We start from the raw sequence: 16,814 nt of genomic DNA, 5'->3' as shown, positions 1-16,814 counted from the left end.
CATTTTGTAAAATTATGGCCGTGTTTTATTTTCCATAAATAATAGTGATACCCAGAAACAAGAGAAAAACATTTATCCTCTTTTAAAGGATATAAGTTTATATTCTTTTAGATCCTAACCGTTGATTTTCGTCCATCAACGGTTATAATCTATTGGACCAAACTTAATGGGTCAAATTTATTATTAATTAATTAATAATTTTAATCTAATAAATTATAACCGTTGATGGACAAAAATCAATGATTAGTATCTAAAAGGATATAAGTTTATATCCTTTAAAATGATAAATGTTATTCCCAGTAATTATGGTAATAATAATAATAATAAAAAAATGTACCAAAAAGAAAGGAATAAAAGCTAAAGTGAGGGAAGCAAAAGCACACTACAACATTCTTCTTCTTCTTTGTTCCGAAAGGTAAGGGGAGCATATATCATATACTGAGAAGGAAGAATCATTTAAATTCAGAGAAATTTTCAGGGGTTATTTGGGGTTCCCAATTTGCCCTTGGAATTTCTCTAAATTTTCCTTTTCGCCGCTAATGTAACATACACACACCATAGCCAAAAGCCAGAACCAACCAACTCTGTTAGGACGAGAACCTGAAAGAAAAAAAAAAAAATCAAATTCAAATAATGCTGTGTAAACTGGTACCGCTTCCGCGGAAGAAAAAACCCGGTTCGGTTCCGGTTTACCTTAACGTTTATGATCTTACCCCGATCAATGGGTACGCTTATTGGCTTGGCCTCGGAGTTTACCATTCTGGTGTTCAAGGTAACGCGGTTTTTTTTTTTGTTCCCTTTTGTTCTGTCGTTGGTTCTTCTTTCCTTGGACATGTTCCTAATGAATCATATTTTGGATGTTTGGGTATTGTCAATTACTGTTCCAGATAATTACGGTTAATTTGAATCTGGATTTTTAAATCCAGATCCGAGGATATGCTACCTGTTTGGTAAAAAGCTCAATCCTCGGAATAGGTTAGTGTGCGTAAAAGGAACATTCGTCTGTGTATAAATGTTATATTTCAATATAAACTAATAACGACAATATAAAAACATTCACGAACTTCTTCCTAACTGTTTTTTTTTTTTTTGGGAGTTAGTTACAGAATAAAATGATCTATTCTTTAAATCTATTGAAGGCTAACATCAATGTTGGATACGAATTATAAACTAATAACTATTGTTCTCCATGTTGTTTTAAATCTGCTGTAATTGAATCAGATTTTCATTGTCTGCTTAGATGTTTGTCATTATATTAAAAAATATATATTTTTTTTAATGGCTTCAGTTTTTTTTGTAGTTCATGGTATTGAATATGGATTTGGAGCACATGAACGTAACGCGACCGGGATTTTTGAAGTGGAACCTAAACACTGTCCTGGATTCACCTTCAGAAAATCAATTTTCATTGGATCAACGGATCTGGGCCAGAAGGATGTTCGAGAATTTATGGAGAAGCTAGCTGAAGATTATTTTGGGAACACCTACCATCTTATCCAAAAAAACTGTAACCACTTCTGTAACGATGTTTGTCTCAGATTAACAGGAAGGTCAATCCCTGGATGGGTAAATCGGCTTGCTAGAATTGGTAAGAGATATATGAAAGTGTATTGTGATTAGTTATTATCTTTCATTCATCTTGTTTGTCTTAGTTTGTTTTTCACTCAGATGCTTAGAAGATTTTGCAAGAAGCTATGATAATTGTGAAAAAAGATATTTTTTATCATGAATTCTTTCCTATTTTTCAAAAAGGTGTCAGGCGTTGATGTTATTTTCAGGGATCAATGTGCTAGCTCACCACTAGATTCTAGAATGGCAATCACCCTCTTTTTCCTCTTTTAAATTTTAAATGATATAGGATCTGGACAGGATGAACTAACTCTTGCTTCTTGCATATCAAACACACCTGTGAAAAATGTAGTTATATGGTTATGTTTGAGTTTTGAATGTTATATTGCAGATTAATCTTTGTTTTTTATATCTGCTTTTAGGTTGTAATTACTTTTTGCACTGTTTTCCATCTAATTTTATTGGAAATAAAGAATTGAGTGCTTTTGTTTTGTTTTGTTCACTCTTTGCATAAAGTGACAAGAGAGATGTTTTGCCAGGATTAATTGATGTTTTGTAAAGTTTAAATCTCTTGCTGTTTTTATCATGCTGTAGTGTTCCACATTCAATATGCACTTGTTATGTCATATGTTGCACTTAAAAGTTTTTTATGTTCCTATGATTCTACTTGTAAAAGAGAAGAAAACAACTACTAAGCATTTCCTGATTTCTAATGTTAAGCTCTACTTCTCCTTATGAAGGTTTTCTCTGTAACTGCGTTCTTCCAACCAGCCTAAATGAAGCAAAGATTCCAGTTACTTTAGACAGGGTTCAGGATGGAGAAAAGAAGAAAATTAGAAGCCAGTCCAGGAAGTATGAGGCTTCCTCCAATCTTCCATTGTCTAGTAGCCAAAGACATTGCCTTCCTCCGTCTTCATCTGTAATTAATGCTTGTTCATCCTCAACCTTAACAGTAAAGTAAAGCTTTGACAGGAGACAGGCTCTGAAACATAGGATGTTAGAATCATGTAAGCAACCAAAGATGAGCAGGGAAGCAACCTTTTCATCTGCTTCATCTGTCTATTCTGCTGTATATCTTCAATTGTGTGGCAATGGCTAAAATGGAATGGTTGCTCTGTCTCTGTTCTTTTTAAATGCTTGCTTTCTTTGGTGAACGGGAAGGAAGGGTCCTTTATTTTTAGATTTTTGGGCTACGTATTTCTTAATCTTGATTTATCTATATTAGCTGCTGATGTAGCATATAGTAATGTGTTCATTATGTAAGATAGTGTACATTTAATTAAGTGCGAAATAAATTCAAGACAGGAAATATAAGAGAGATGGTGAGTTGACGGCAACAGAGTCTTAAATTAGCACAAACTAGAGTCCTAATTTCTCAACCTTGTGCTTTAGATACTGAATCTATTCGGGGTTCTCAATCCCATTTAATAGGATCCTTTTCCATTGTGATATGCAAGATATGAAATATTCAGGGAAAGAGAATTCGGGGATGCAGTATTAGAGAGACCAAATTAGCTTGAAATAATATGGGCTCCAAATTAGGCCTGGGACCTTTTGATTTGCACGGTTATTATCCTTCCACCCAATAGGGTTGGCACGGATTTGTAGGTTAAATTTTGTGGGGAATGTTATCGGGTAGATACAGATATAGGCTCCAGCCTATGGTTGGCTGCCAATGTATTATTAAATACAAAGCAATATTGTACGGGAAAAATCTTGGGTAGATATAGATGCAGCTGATAGTCGGCTGCTACCTCAATTAGGTATGATTTGAAAGCTGGAATTTTCTAGGCAAATAAGGAGTCTGTGTTTATATGATCTTCTGAGCTTGGTCCTAGTGTTTTTATTCGCTTTTTATGTTTAGTTTTTATGATCTTTTGAGATCACAGCCTGTTATCTTAAATGCACCTGAGTTGGTATGGCATCCAATAGCTTACTATTAAGAGTGACTTAAGGCACTCTTAACGACTACCCATTACACCTTATCATCATTTTCATTGTCCCCGGTCCAACTTCTCACCTCTAAACGATAATCATCTCATCCAGCAACATATTTCCGGTGCTCCCGGAGTAGGTGCCTTTTTATCTAAAGTAATAAAAAACATGTCATTAATCACAAAAGAGGGGGTAGGGTTTGGTGTTAGGGAGCTTTGTTTTAGTGAGCCAGGTACACATGGTCCCATTTTAAAAGTAGAAAAGAACAAGGGAGTTGGAGAAAATTTTTAAAGAAGCGAGAGACAAAAAAGAAAACACGTTTTTCAAAAAATAGAAAAGGGACCACCATAAGAAAATAGGCCCGGATCATTTTAAAAAATCCCGGTGTTAGGGGCGTTATTTTTTTCTATTTCTAGTAAGTGATGTTCAAGTATTCTCTACTAGGAGCGTTTTTTTTGTCTCCTCGGATCAGCTGAGCCAATTAGAGACAGAGGAAAAGAGAGAGAAAGAAAGATAAAAGAGAGAGAGAAAGGGACTAATATATATTTTTTCCACTCCCAGGAGGAGTAATGAAAATATTTTGCTCATCTCCTTCTCGATACTGCTGGCTAAGTACTTCTAGATTAACGCATTAGCTTTGGCACAACTACTCCCAACAACTTGAGTGGGAGGGGAAAAAAAGTTAAATATGCAAATGAACCACGAAACAGATGTTAGAGAATATAATATAAATCATTAAAAAGACTTTTATCCAAAATATTAAGGTTTTGGGTTGAAGTGGTTCTTTATCATGATATTTGAGTTTAAGTGACCACAAGGTCACGAGTTCGATCATCACCGCCCCTATTTTCAGGTAAAATTAAGAAGAGTACAAGGCAGATTAAATAATGGGCTTGTGCCTCACAAGACAAATCAAAAATAAACTTGTGTCATATCCAATCTTCAAGCCCAAAGAACTCTTGCGTTAGGAGGTGTGTTAGAGAATATAATATAAATCATTAAAAAGACTCTTATCCAAAATCTTAATCTTAATCTTAAGATTTTGGGTTGAAGTGATTCTTTATCAACGGAAAGAACTCTTCTTGTTATCTAGCTCCAGCATTATCCACATGAAAAGAAAATTACTACAAAAACTGAATTTGACATTAGGAGGAAAAAATTATCTGGACTCTTCCAAGTTCTAACATCAATATACTAAAATTCACAGCTAATTCACTGAAATAGATAACGTTAGCATTTTCTTCCTGCCCGCTCTCTTTTCTTGCGCAGTTGTATTTTCGCTTGTAGCAGTACTGTGAAGGATAAGCACCCTATTAATCCTTTTCCCGTACTTTGGATATGCTTGATGCAAAACGTCGCATGGAAGCATGACAATCAACAAAGCTTTTTTTGGAAATCGTGTCCACACAAGCCATCCCTTTCCCTTTCTCTTTTATTCATTCCTTTAGTACTGTTACGGAGAAGGAATCTGAGTTTGGTGAAATTTTTATGGAATATGAAATTATTAAGTATCGTGATCTCTAAGCTTCAAGGGTATTATTAGTCTTCAACTGTTGGTTGGGGATACCTACGGAAGCGTTTGTCACAAGATTTTTTTTAGAATTTTCGGAAAACTTAAAGTGGTAATTGTATTTATTTAGTACAAGATTTTTAAAATTTTTCTAAAAATCTGATTTTTCCAGAATTTTATTTTGTGTGTGTAATTTTTTTTGAAAATACCATCCAGGAATACTATCCAGGGGTGGTATTTTTTAGGATTTCTATGGCAAGGAAAAATTTAATACAACTAAACATAGCATCAAGAAAATCAATCTAATATTTCGAGAATATTTTGGTCTACCAAACAACTTTTTGATAACATTCACAGAAAATTCATCTTCTCATTATATTCCTGAAAATCGTAATTTTCAAAAAAAAAAAAAAATTCTCTTTCACCAAACGGCCTCCGAGAGTTATACTAAAAAAAAAAAAAGTATAACGTGTTAAAATATTAAACTAGACCTAAAAGGTTGGTACTGGTATTTCGGATTCTCTACCTCATTTTATTGCGCCTTCTCAGGAAGGGTGGTACTGGTATAAATAAAGAATGTATGATTATAGTAATTCTTATAGATTTATTTTTTTTCTTTTATTAGACAGATTAGGATTGAATAATTTTTTCTTTTTTTGTTAGATAGATTATGATAGGATTGATTATTGAAAAAATATGTGACAGATTAAGGTTTGATTCACTCCTGAGCTGTTTCCTTAGAATTAATTCTTTATTAGGTAATCAATTATGCATATTAGATAGATATTATAAATATAGGATTGATATTTCTCAGTAAGAGATAATTTTACTTTTTATACACATAAAAATATATGAGTTTTATTTGAGGTCATGTGAAAAGAAAAAAGAAAAAAAATGAAAATAAAGCGCCCCACACTTTTATATATGCATATAAGAGATAAAATTATTTTGTACAATATAATAAATATATATCCCTTTAAAAATGGGACAGGTTATATTTACAAACTTTTTTATATACAAACTCGTACAATCTACATTATTTTCTTCCTGAAAAACAATAATAACATTATCTTCTCTTGGAAGAACATAATGTAATTTATGTAAATTTATAAAAAAAAAATTATAAACGATTATTTCCCTTTAAAAATATATGTACTTGATCTTTTAAGTCCGTATTGATTGTAGTTACCCCCTTCAATGCGGCTCTTTTATTTGCGCCTTTATTACATTTGAAGATCAATTGGTCACTGTTTTTTAAGATCCAACGTGGTTTTATTCACAGAGGATACAATTTTTAATATGATCTACTAATACGACACAAAAGATTTATATTTGAGTCGACTCATTTTTTAATTTATATTGTATTCAGGTTGATAAAATTTAGCCCGAAAAAATTTATGTAGTGTCACATGTCAATCTGCAAATTTGAAATTGATCCGCATTAATTTTTTTTACATATTATTTATATCGTATTATGTCATAAACATATTATTTGTATCTTATCATATCCTGTCGACACGTATAATAAATAACACAATTTGGTGTTGACAGATTATTTATGTTGTGTTGTGTCGTGTCGTGTCGTGTCAACTCGCATAATAAGCGATATATTATGAGTTTGCAGGTTGTTTATGCGTGTCATGTTAACCCACAAAATAAGTGAGTCGTGTTTGTGTAAAATATTTTAACCTAATTTCAAATTCGTGTTATGTTCATGTTAAGTATATTCGTGTTTGTGTCGAATTAGTATCAGGTCGTGTCGACCTAAATTGCCACCTTGGCCTTCTTATGCGCTCCCATGTTTTTACATTTTTAACACATATCCACACGCAAGGGTCTTCTGGCGTTCATGCGTAAATAATGTATATGTCCATCTATTTTTCATTGAATTTTTTATTAAAATAATAGAGGCAGAAATAATAAAACTCTAAACGATTATAAATGCTTTCAGCGATAGATTATTTTACCTACTATTTTTTCTGCATACCTTTGCCTACCACTCTCCAATATCATTGGATCAGAATCTCAACTACATTTATTATTTCTCTCTCCTATTGAGATTCTGATCTAACGATGTTGGAGAGTAGTAGGTAAAGGTAGGTAGAATAACTTATCTCATGCTTTCATACCATGTTACATTTTGAAACCACCCAGATCTCCTGGTCGACCAACGGCCAACCAACCCGCTTCTCATTCCACCATGACTACACTTTTCTCTCCTTATGACCTCCCAATTTTGCATCAGACTTACTACCTCATTGGGAAAAATTATCTATAGCGGTTCCGGATCATTCGGACTACCCTTAAAGGACATCGTAAATTGACTCATATTGAAAGGCAAGCCTTAGACAAAACAGATCCTAAGTTCAATGAGTGGGATGATGAAGACTTGCTTATCATCACTTTTTGTACTAAATGATGGTAGTTGGCACACGGGAGTTGAGGAGTTGAGGAGATGGGAATGCGAGGATGCATTCAATCCTTCCCAGTATCATTTTTAGGAGGATATACTCCGAACTCCAGATTAGTCCATAGAAAATCTATGGAATTACCGGGAGATAAACTCCAAACAAAAATCATCACTTTTTTGTGGAATATTATGTTGGAGATGCTGCTAGGCCCAAGTCCAAGAGGATAGTTGGGGCTCCTTTGTGGGCCAAGGACTATATCACTAAGTCATAGAAGGTCCTAGACGATAGTGAGTCCATTTACTTTGTTGCATTGAACATTGGTTGTACATGCTGTTAGTGGTAGCATACGGTGAGTAGTGTGCTGTTAGTCAAGTTAGATGATACCTTGACACATGTAATAAAAAATACCAGCTGTCATTCGGTTAACACAATTCAGAAATATACAAATTGCTCATTCCTTTTCTTCTTTCTTCCCTCTCTTTTCCTCTGTTCTCTTACTGAAACAGTGTTCAAGGGTTTGCGTCCCTTACATTGGTGCTTTCATTGATTGAGCTCTTTTCGAGATTCACGATGCGTGTCCAGGATTTAGCTGAGGAATTTGGTACTTTCCAGCTTCGAATCGAGCGAAATTTCGAGGATCTGCAAGCTAGGGTGGAACAACGGTTCAATGATCATCAGAATCAGTTTGTTAACATCACCGCGCAGCTCCAGCAAATTCATGCAGCCGTGGTTGGGGTTGAGGCTCGTAGTGGAGAAAATGTTCACTCGCGAGGCACACATGCTTCGCCGACTATGGAGTCGGGTGGACGAAATCAATCGCGGTGGGATCCTACTGATCCTCGCTCGGTGCTGAAATCGATTTGAATGGAGCTTCCAAGTTTCAACGGAGCAGATCCAAATAGCTGGATTTTTCGTACTAAGTTGTATTTTGGCTTACAACAAGTACCATAAACCATTAAGGTTCGATTAGCTGGTATGAAGATGGAAGGATTAGCAGGGCCATGGTTCCAGTGGTTGTTTAATGGAGGTTCGGTCCAATCTTGGGAGGAGTTAAAGCTTGCGATTCGTCAGCGATTTGGAGGTACTGCTTATCAAGATTTAAGGGGAGTTTTGTCCAAGCTAACACAGGAAGGGCCATTGAGTGAATATATAAGAAACTTCGAAGCCATGATTAACCAGGTTACTGAGTTTTCTGATGAGGTGCTAATGTGTTTTTTTGTGTCTGGTTTACTGCCTGATTTAAGAAGGGCAATTCAGCTTCATTCACCAACTTCTCTCCACCAAGTAATGCAATTGGCAATCACTTATGATGCACATTTTGTGGAGTTACGATCTTCTTTTTCTTCTTCTGGTACTAAGAGAGGATTTGTAAACAATAATTACACTGTCGAGCAACCCAATCCCATTGCTACAGTGCTGCCAAATTCAAAACCAGTGGTTCCTGCCTTGCCTTCATCAGCTCCTTATAGAAAATTATCACATGAAGAGTTGCAGAAGAAGAGAGACATGGGAATTTGTTACACTTGCGATGAAAAGTGGAACTCTCGGCATCGGTGTAAGGGCAAGTTGTTCCTGTTGATGGGAGATTCGGATGAGTTAACAGCTGATGGTGAGGAACAGATTGTTTGGCAACCAGAACCTCCTCAAGAGGAGTCTCTTGAAGCTGCGTTGCATTCCTTAGCAGGAGACCGAAATCCTAGAGCACTTCAATTTCATGTGGAGTTCAAAGGGAGGTTAGTCTCTATTCTAGTGGATTCTGGCAGTTCTCATTGTTTCATTCAGGAGAAATTGGTTGATGCTATTGGATTGTCATCTGTGAAAGTCCCAAGGATGCGTGTGTTCTTAGGAAATGAGGAATTCTTAGTCTGTGAAAGGAAATGTTTGGCAGTTCCATTAAATATCCAAGGGCATGAATTTTCTGTGGATTTGTGGGTGATAGATTTGGCCAATTTAGGAGTTATTTTGGGAATTTCATGGTTAAGTGCACTTGGCAGAGTTATCCATGATTATGCTGAGATGTCTATGGAATTCATGGCTAAGGATGGAAGGGTGGTTTTGCATGGTGCACATTGTGGTCAAATGAAGAAAAGCCCTTTGGTTTTGCATGGTGCAAGGGATAGTGTACCCGATTTAGCACCTGAATTATTGGCATTAAAAGACATCATTCCAGCAGCTATTTGCGACATTCTAGTGCAGTTTCAAGCTGTTTTCCAGCTACCACAGGGGCTGCCACCACATAGAGGTTGTGATCATGCTATTCATCTGATTGAAGGTTCTAAACCTGTCAATGTGAGACCATATAGATATGCTCACCACCAAAAGGGAGAGATAGAGAAACAGGTCTCAGATCTATTGATTTCTGGATTTATTAAGGAAAGTAGGAGCCTATTTTCCTCACCTGTCTTGCTTGTAAAGAAACAAGATAATTCATGGCAGATGTGCATTGACTATCGGGCTTTGAATAGCATCACAATCAAGGATCGTTTTCCAATTCCAACAATAGATGAATTGCTGGATGAACTCAAGGAAGCCAAGATTTTTTCCAAGCTAGATTTGAGGAGTGGTTATCACCAGATACTCTTGGTGCCTGAGGATACATCCAAGATTGCTTTTAGAACCCATGAGGGGCATTATGAGTTTTTGGTAATGCCATTTGGCCTGACCAATGCTCGGTCAACCTTTCAAGCAGCCATGAATCATATGTTTCGGCCTTACCTTCGTAGATTTATTATAGTATTCTTCGATGATATTCTGGTATATAGTGGGTCAATGAAGGAACACTATGATCATCTACAGGTCACTTTGGGCTGTTTACAACAGAACCAGTTTGTGGTTAAGCTCAGCAAGCGTGGATTTGCCTTGGCTGAGATTGATTATTTGGGTCATGTGGTGTCAGGAGATGGAGTCAAAGCTGACCCTAAAAAAATTGCTACCATGAGGGAGTGGCCACAACCGAAGAATGTGAAGCAACTAAGAGGCTTTATTGGCCTCACAGGGTACTACAGAAGGTTTATAAAGAATTATGCTGCTATTGCCTCACCTTTGACAAATATGTTGAAGTCTGATTCCTTCCATTGGAGTGGAGAAGCTGAGCAATCATTTGAGAAATTAAAGCAAGTAATGACTAGGACACCAGTGCTCCTCTTACCTGATTTCACTAAGCCTTTCATAATGGAAACAGATGCCTCATCACTAGGCATAGGGGCTGTCCTCCAAGAACAGAATCGACCTATTGCTTTCTTCAGCAAGAAATTGGGTCCAAGGATGCGAATGGCCTCTACTTATGTCCGGGAATTGTATGTTGTGACAGAGGCAGTAAAAAAAGGCGTCATTATTTGTTGGGATCCAAATTCATCATACGCACCGATCATAGGAGCTTGAAGGAACTCCTTGTTCAGACAGTACAGACTGTAGAGCAACAGAAATATGCCTCCAAATTGATGGGATATGATTTTGTAATTGAATACAAACCGGGTGCAGGAAATATTGTAGCAGATTCTTTATCAAGTTGTATGGAGGAAGATCAAACAGGTGTGTCCTTATCCCTGCTATCCGAGGCAACTTTCCATTTAGTTGAGCAAATTAGAGAGGAGAATGTATCTGATTCTGAGTTGGCTAACATGAGATTGAAGTTACAGAAAGGAGAGTTGGTTAATACTGAGATAACAGAAAGGGAGGGAATACTTTATCACAGGGATCGTTTCTTGTTGGGATCCAAATCTGAGTTGAGGGAGGTTGTATTAAAAGAGGCACATTCTACCCTATGGGAGGACATGCAGGTATTTCCCGCACATTACTCAGGCTCACAGCTTCTTTCTATTGGGGAGGAATGAGGAAGGATGTACATGATTTTGTCAAGAGATGTACTACTTGCCAATTGGTCAAAACAGCCAATTCACCACCATTGGGGCTGCTTTAGCCATTACCTGTGCCAGTAGGGGTATTTGAGGATTTGAGCATGGATTTTATTACAGGATTACCAAATTCTAAGGGATTTAATGTCATCTTGGTTGTTGTTGACCGTTTGACAAAATATGCACATTTTGGTGCTCTAGCTCATCCTTACACTACTGCAAAAGTAGCTTCCTTATTCTGTGAGATGGTGGTGAAATTACATGGGTTTCCTAGGACAATTTTATCAGACCGTGATGCAGTTTTTTTGTGAGCAAGTTCTGGTCTGAGATCTTCAAATGCAATGGCACTACACTCAGGACTAGCACTGCTTACCATCCTCAATCGGATGGCCAAACAGAGGTCACCAATAAGTATCTGGAACAGTATATCAGAGACTTTTGCCATGATGAGAATCACAAGTGGGCTGTTTTCTTGGGATGGGCTGACTATCATTATAATTCTGCATGTCATTTAGCTATTGGGATGACACATTTTCAAGCCCTTTATGGTAAGATACCTATATGATTCCTCCATATCCTAGATGGTCAGTTCGAGTGGAGGCTGTGGATACAAGTTTAACTCAAAGAGATGAGCTGCTGAAGAGGTTGAAATCACATTTGCATGGTGCACAGAACCGAATGAAAGCACAAGCTGATAAGCATAGGAAGGATGCTTCTTTTAAGGTTGGTGATTTAGTCTTAGTAAAGTTACAACCCTTTAGACAAATCACAGTGGCAAAACGCATAAGTCAGAAGTTGGCCAAGAGGTACTTTGGTCCATTTCCAGTGGTGAGAGTATTAAGCCCTGTAGCTTATCAGATTGGGCTGCCAGATGGTTGTAGGATACGTTCTTCCTTTCATATTTCTGTGCTTAAGTCATACAAGGGAGATGTGTCAGCTGTAGCTCTTCCTTTACCTATAGACAGCAATGAAAATTGCCCAATTCAGCAACCTTTGGCTGCATTAATGAGTCGGTCATTCAGGATGAGCATGGAACTTATATACAGTGGTTAATTCATTGGTCCAACTCCCTTCCAGAGGATGCTACCTGGGAGAATGAGATCGATCTTACTTTGTATTATCCAGAATTTTCTTTGCCTAAATCAAACCTTGAGGACAAGGTTTCTGTTGCAGAAGGGGCGAATGTTAGAGATGCTACTAGGCTCAAGTCCAAGAGGATAGTTGGGGCTCCTTTGTGGGCCAAGGACTATATCACTAAGTCATAGAAGGTCATAGACAATAGTGAGTCAATTTACTTTGTTGCATTGAACATTGGTTGTACATGCTGTTAGTGGTAGCATACGGTGAGTAGTGTGCTGTTAGTCAAGTTAGATGATACCTTGACACATGTAATAAAAGATACCAGCTGTCATTCAGTTAACACAATTCAGAAATATACAAACTCATCCCTTTTCTTCTTTCTTCCCTCTCTTTCCCTCTGTTATGTTACTGAAATAATGTTCAAGGGTTCGCGTCCCTTACATATTATGACTTCAAAGATGAATCAGAATTACATATTCTTGCCTACTGCTTGTGAGATTTGGGATGGTCTTCAGAAGACTTACTATATAAAGCAGGATGACGCCACCGTTTGTGAATTGAAAACTAGGATTTCCTCTATAAAACAAGGCACCCTTTCTGTGACTTACTATTACGACATTCTCAATAGCTTAGGGTCGAGTTTGATCAAGTCCGTAATCTCAAAATGGAATGTAGCAATGATGTTGCCACCTTGACAAGCTTTGTTGAACATGATAAGATCTTTAAATTTCTCTAGGCTAAACCTTGAGTATGACCATATCAGGGATCAAATTCTAGGAAAGAAAAAGTTGCCCACTCTTTCTGAAATGTTTCACACACTGAGAAAATAGAGTCGCGGGGGCAATCATGTTAGATGCCAACTGCCATAAGTCCACTAAACAAGGCTCACCTTCTACCTTTTCTACACCTAAGTGAGACAGATGTTGGTACAACCATTGTAAGAAATCTGATCACACTAAGGAGATTTGTTTTCGTCTTTATAGTAAGCAGGTTCTTAATTAATAAGGTAATCACTAACATGCAGTGAATGATAAATATCAATTCATGAACTTACGATAAAGTATTTTAAATAAACAGTTATTATAAATTTAATTTTTTCTTTCTTTCTTAGATAAAATACGATAGGACAAAATAAAGAGATTAATGTTTCGCATGTTGTAGGAAATAAATTTTTCTCCAACATACAAAAAAAATATGTGGGGCTCGTGTGAGCCAATGTGAGGAAAATAGAGAGAATGAGAAAATATGGGTTCCATACACTTTTATACATGTGTAGCAGATAAAATTTATCTCCTACAACATGAAAAATATTAAACCCAAATATATATGTGTGTGTATATATATATATGAGTTTGATGTTTGTCATTTTAAATGACATAAGTTATGTCATTTTAGCAGAGATATAGACACAAGGAATGAAAATCATGGGAGAGAAAATGAGTGATTTTTTTTAATTTAAATTTTAAATAAAAAAATATTGTGTCTATCTCTTTCTTAAAATGACATAAATTTATGTTATTTAAAATTACAAACACTTTATATATATATATATATAGAGTTCGCTTTTTCTACAGTCAATGTAGATAACTTATCTACAGTGAGCCCAAAACGACGTCGTTTTGAGGCGGAAATCAAGGTATTTTTGTAATTATAATTTATTTCAGGGCTATAATAGTCTTTTTCATTATAATTTTTTAATCTTTCAACCCAAAACGATGTCGTTTTGGGAGCGGATGTAGATAACTTATCTACATTCACTTTAGAAACATTAAAGCCATATATATATATGTGACTTTACTTTTCTCTATCCGTTTGACGTCCATCAAATAAATTCGGGGAATCATAACCATACAAAGGTAGGTGAAAGCATTAAATGCGAGGAATCATAATTAATCAGCAGTGTAAGATTTATTGCTGGACGTCCAATACACACACACACACACACACATATATATATATATATATGAGAAAAATATTTTTCAAGCTGCTTGAGATATATTTATCTTCAGTCACCCCAAAGCTACATCGTTTTCTTTATTAATTTTCTTATATTAATTGATTCACCTTTGAATGGTTATGATTACCCTTTTCTCTCTCTTTCTTTATCACCATTGATCCATCTTTGTACGGTTATGATTTAGGGTGTGCATGACAACCATTCTATTTCCTAGCACTGTTTCTGCAAAGAAACAATTCTTTTCTATTTCTGTGCCTTAGAATAGTTTCTGAGAAAAAAATGTGTTTGATAACATGTTCTATTTTTATTCTGAGAATGAGAATTGTGTTTGATAACACAACAAATAATATAATAAAAAATAATTCCTATTAAATATAAAAAAAATTAGATCATCACTTTCCTTTTCATATGGTGTGGTTGTGGTGGTGGTGGCGGCGGGTGACATAGTGGTGGTGGCGATGGCGACAGCGGTATGATAGTGGTGGTGGCAGTGACATGGTGAAGATAGTGGTGGTGGTGGTTGTGACGGAAGTGGCTACGACAATGGTGGTGGGTATGGTGGTTGGTGGCGGCAACAATGGTAGCAATGGCATGATGGTGGTGGTTGTGAAGGCATCATGGTGGTGGCAGTGGCTGCAGCGGTGGAGGTAGGTGACAGTGGTGGTGGTAGTGGTGGCGATGACGTGGTGATGGTAGTGGCAGGGGTGGTGTAATAGTGGCGATAGTGGTGGTGGTGAAGGTAATGGCTGTGACGATGGTGGTGGTTGTTGGTGGCGGTGGCGACGGCGATGGTGATAGTGGTGACGGTAGTGGCTGCGGTAATGGTAGTGGTGGTTGGTGACAGTGGTGGTGATAGTAGTGGTGGCGTCGTGGTGATGGTAGTGGTGGCGATGGGGTTGGTGGCAGTGGCGTGTGATGGCGATGGTGGCGGTGACGGCAACTTAGTTGCGATGATGGTGGTGGTGGTTGATGACGGTAGTGGTAATGGTGGTGGTGACGGTGACAGTGATAGTGGTGCTGGCGGTTGCCGCGGTGATAGTTATGGTGGTGGTGACGGTGGCCTGGTGGTAGTGATGGTGGTAATGGTGGCGATGGCATTGTGGTGGTGAGGGATGGTGATGACGGCACTAGTGGTACGTTGGCGGCGGCGATGATGGTGGCGGTAGTCGTGTCAGGATGATGGTAGTGGTGGTGGTGGTGATGATGGTAGAGGTGGAAAGTGATTAGAGAGATAAGTGTTTCTCATTTTGTGCCCGGGAACAAAAAAACAAAAATTTTCTGATTCTTTTTGTGTTCCCCAGCACAAAAATTAAACTGGTTCATCCTGGGAACAAAAAATAAATCGGTTTTACCAAACGAGTTTCCTATCAATTTCTATTCACGGGAACAAAAATTAAAAAAGAATTGATTTCGGAAAGGTTGTCATGCACACCATTAGTAGCTGAAGATAAAATTATCTCAAGCATATGGAAAAATGATAAACCCTATATATACATATATATGATTATAGGTATAATTTATTCTCGATATATTAGTGTATATATTGTAAACAATAATATTAATATATTCTTATAGGAAAGGGTTACGTACTTATGTTTACAACTTTTTTTTATTTACAACTCTCACAATCTCAATTATGTACTTCAAAAAATACGAATACTTTAGAGTGTATTCCCCATATTACATAATTGAGATCGTAAGAGTTCTGAATAAAAAAAAATTGTAAACTTAACGTGCCCCGTTCTTATATAATTCAACTAATAGTTCGCAATTTAAAAGTTGAACTTCATGACATAGTACATATACTTTGTACTTTTCAACATGAACAGCCTTCCATCAAATTGTCCCGACTCTTGTAAAAAGTATAGGGTCCAATGTTGCGCTAGAGTGTACAAATTTTTTAACAGTCGTTTTTTTTAATGTTCAGGTGTATACTGAGTGGTACTTACTACTTATCGAGCACGCAAGTGCAATTCATCGTATAGTGGACTTCTTTACTAGTTTAGAATTCATGGTAGTGAAGCAGTACAAAAGTGTAACTGATTGGTTAAGTTAAAATCTCAGAAAACGATTTTGCTTCATCGTGTACATTTCTCGGTTTATAAAATTATTGTTAACTCGTTTACACATTCGGTGCGGAACTCCGGCTGCAAATGTAACTGCAAAGCAACCAAAAGCACAAAATTTTGCGACACGAAATGGTTCCGAGTTTGAAGATTTTGCTATCCTCTTCTGCTGCGATCGAAGCCAGCTTTAAACAAAATATTAGAAACATCAATCACCGTGTAGGTTTATCAAACGCCTAACATTCCACGCGAGTGCGATAAGTTAAAGTCCTAATTCATAGTCAAACAAGGAGAGAGTGTCCAGAGAGATGATAAATTCTATAAATTTCCTCTACTAAAGTATAATTTTAATTTTTTTTTCTAATAATAAAATACCCACATAAAACATTTGAAATTTGTGTTGATTGTCCAAATAACTTATTTTATAATAAA

At 36.7% G+C, this 16,814-nt stretch overlaps 1 protein-coding gene across 1 annotated transcript; it reads left to right on the top strand.

Annotated features, from left to right (window-relative positions):
- Positions 1 to 421: 421 nt before the first annotated feature.
- Positions 422 to 2,670, top strand: LOC133307399 (deSI-like protein At4g17486). Its single transcript, XM_061507906.1, has 3 exons — positions 422 to 772; positions 1,301 to 1,588; positions 2,310 to 2,670. Exons 1-3 carry the CDS (start codon positions 634 to 636, stop codon positions 2,528 to 2,530), a joined length of 648 nt encoding a protein of 215 aa, XP_061363890.1. The 5' UTR covers positions 422 to 633; the 3' UTR covers positions 2,531 to 2,670.
- Positions 2,671 to 16,814: the final 14,144 nt, after the last annotated feature.

This window comes from Gastrolobium bilobum, unplaced genomic scaffold (assembly GCF_033153095.1).
Source record: "Gastrolobium bilobum isolate Gb01-03AN ecotype WA unplaced genomic scaffold, APGP_CSIRO_Gbil_v1 utg5611, whole genome shotgun sequence".
Classification (NCBI taxonomy): domain Eukaryota; kingdom Viridiplantae; phylum Streptophyta; class Magnoliopsida; order Fabales; family Fabaceae; genus Gastrolobium; species Gastrolobium bilobum.
Note: the sequence above shows the minus strand (reverse complement) of the source record. Positions and strands in the feature narration are given on the sequence as shown.

What these genes read in the sequence shown, in the direction of transcription:
- LOC133307399 (XM_061507906.1), top strand. Translation starts at nt 634, where the DNA reads ATGCTGTGTAAACTGGTACCGCTTCCGCGGAAGAAAAAACCCGGTTCG. An exon ending in TTACCATTCTGGTGTTCAAG is followed by an intron (nt 773 to 1,300) that starts GTAACGCGGTTT and finishes TTTTTTTTGTAG; the next exon opens with TTCATGGTATTGAATATGGA. An exon ending in AAATCGGCTTGCTAGAATTG is followed by an intron (nt 1,589 to 2,309) that starts GTAAGAGATATA and finishes CTCCTTATGAAG; the next exon opens with GTTTTCTCTGTAACTGCGTT.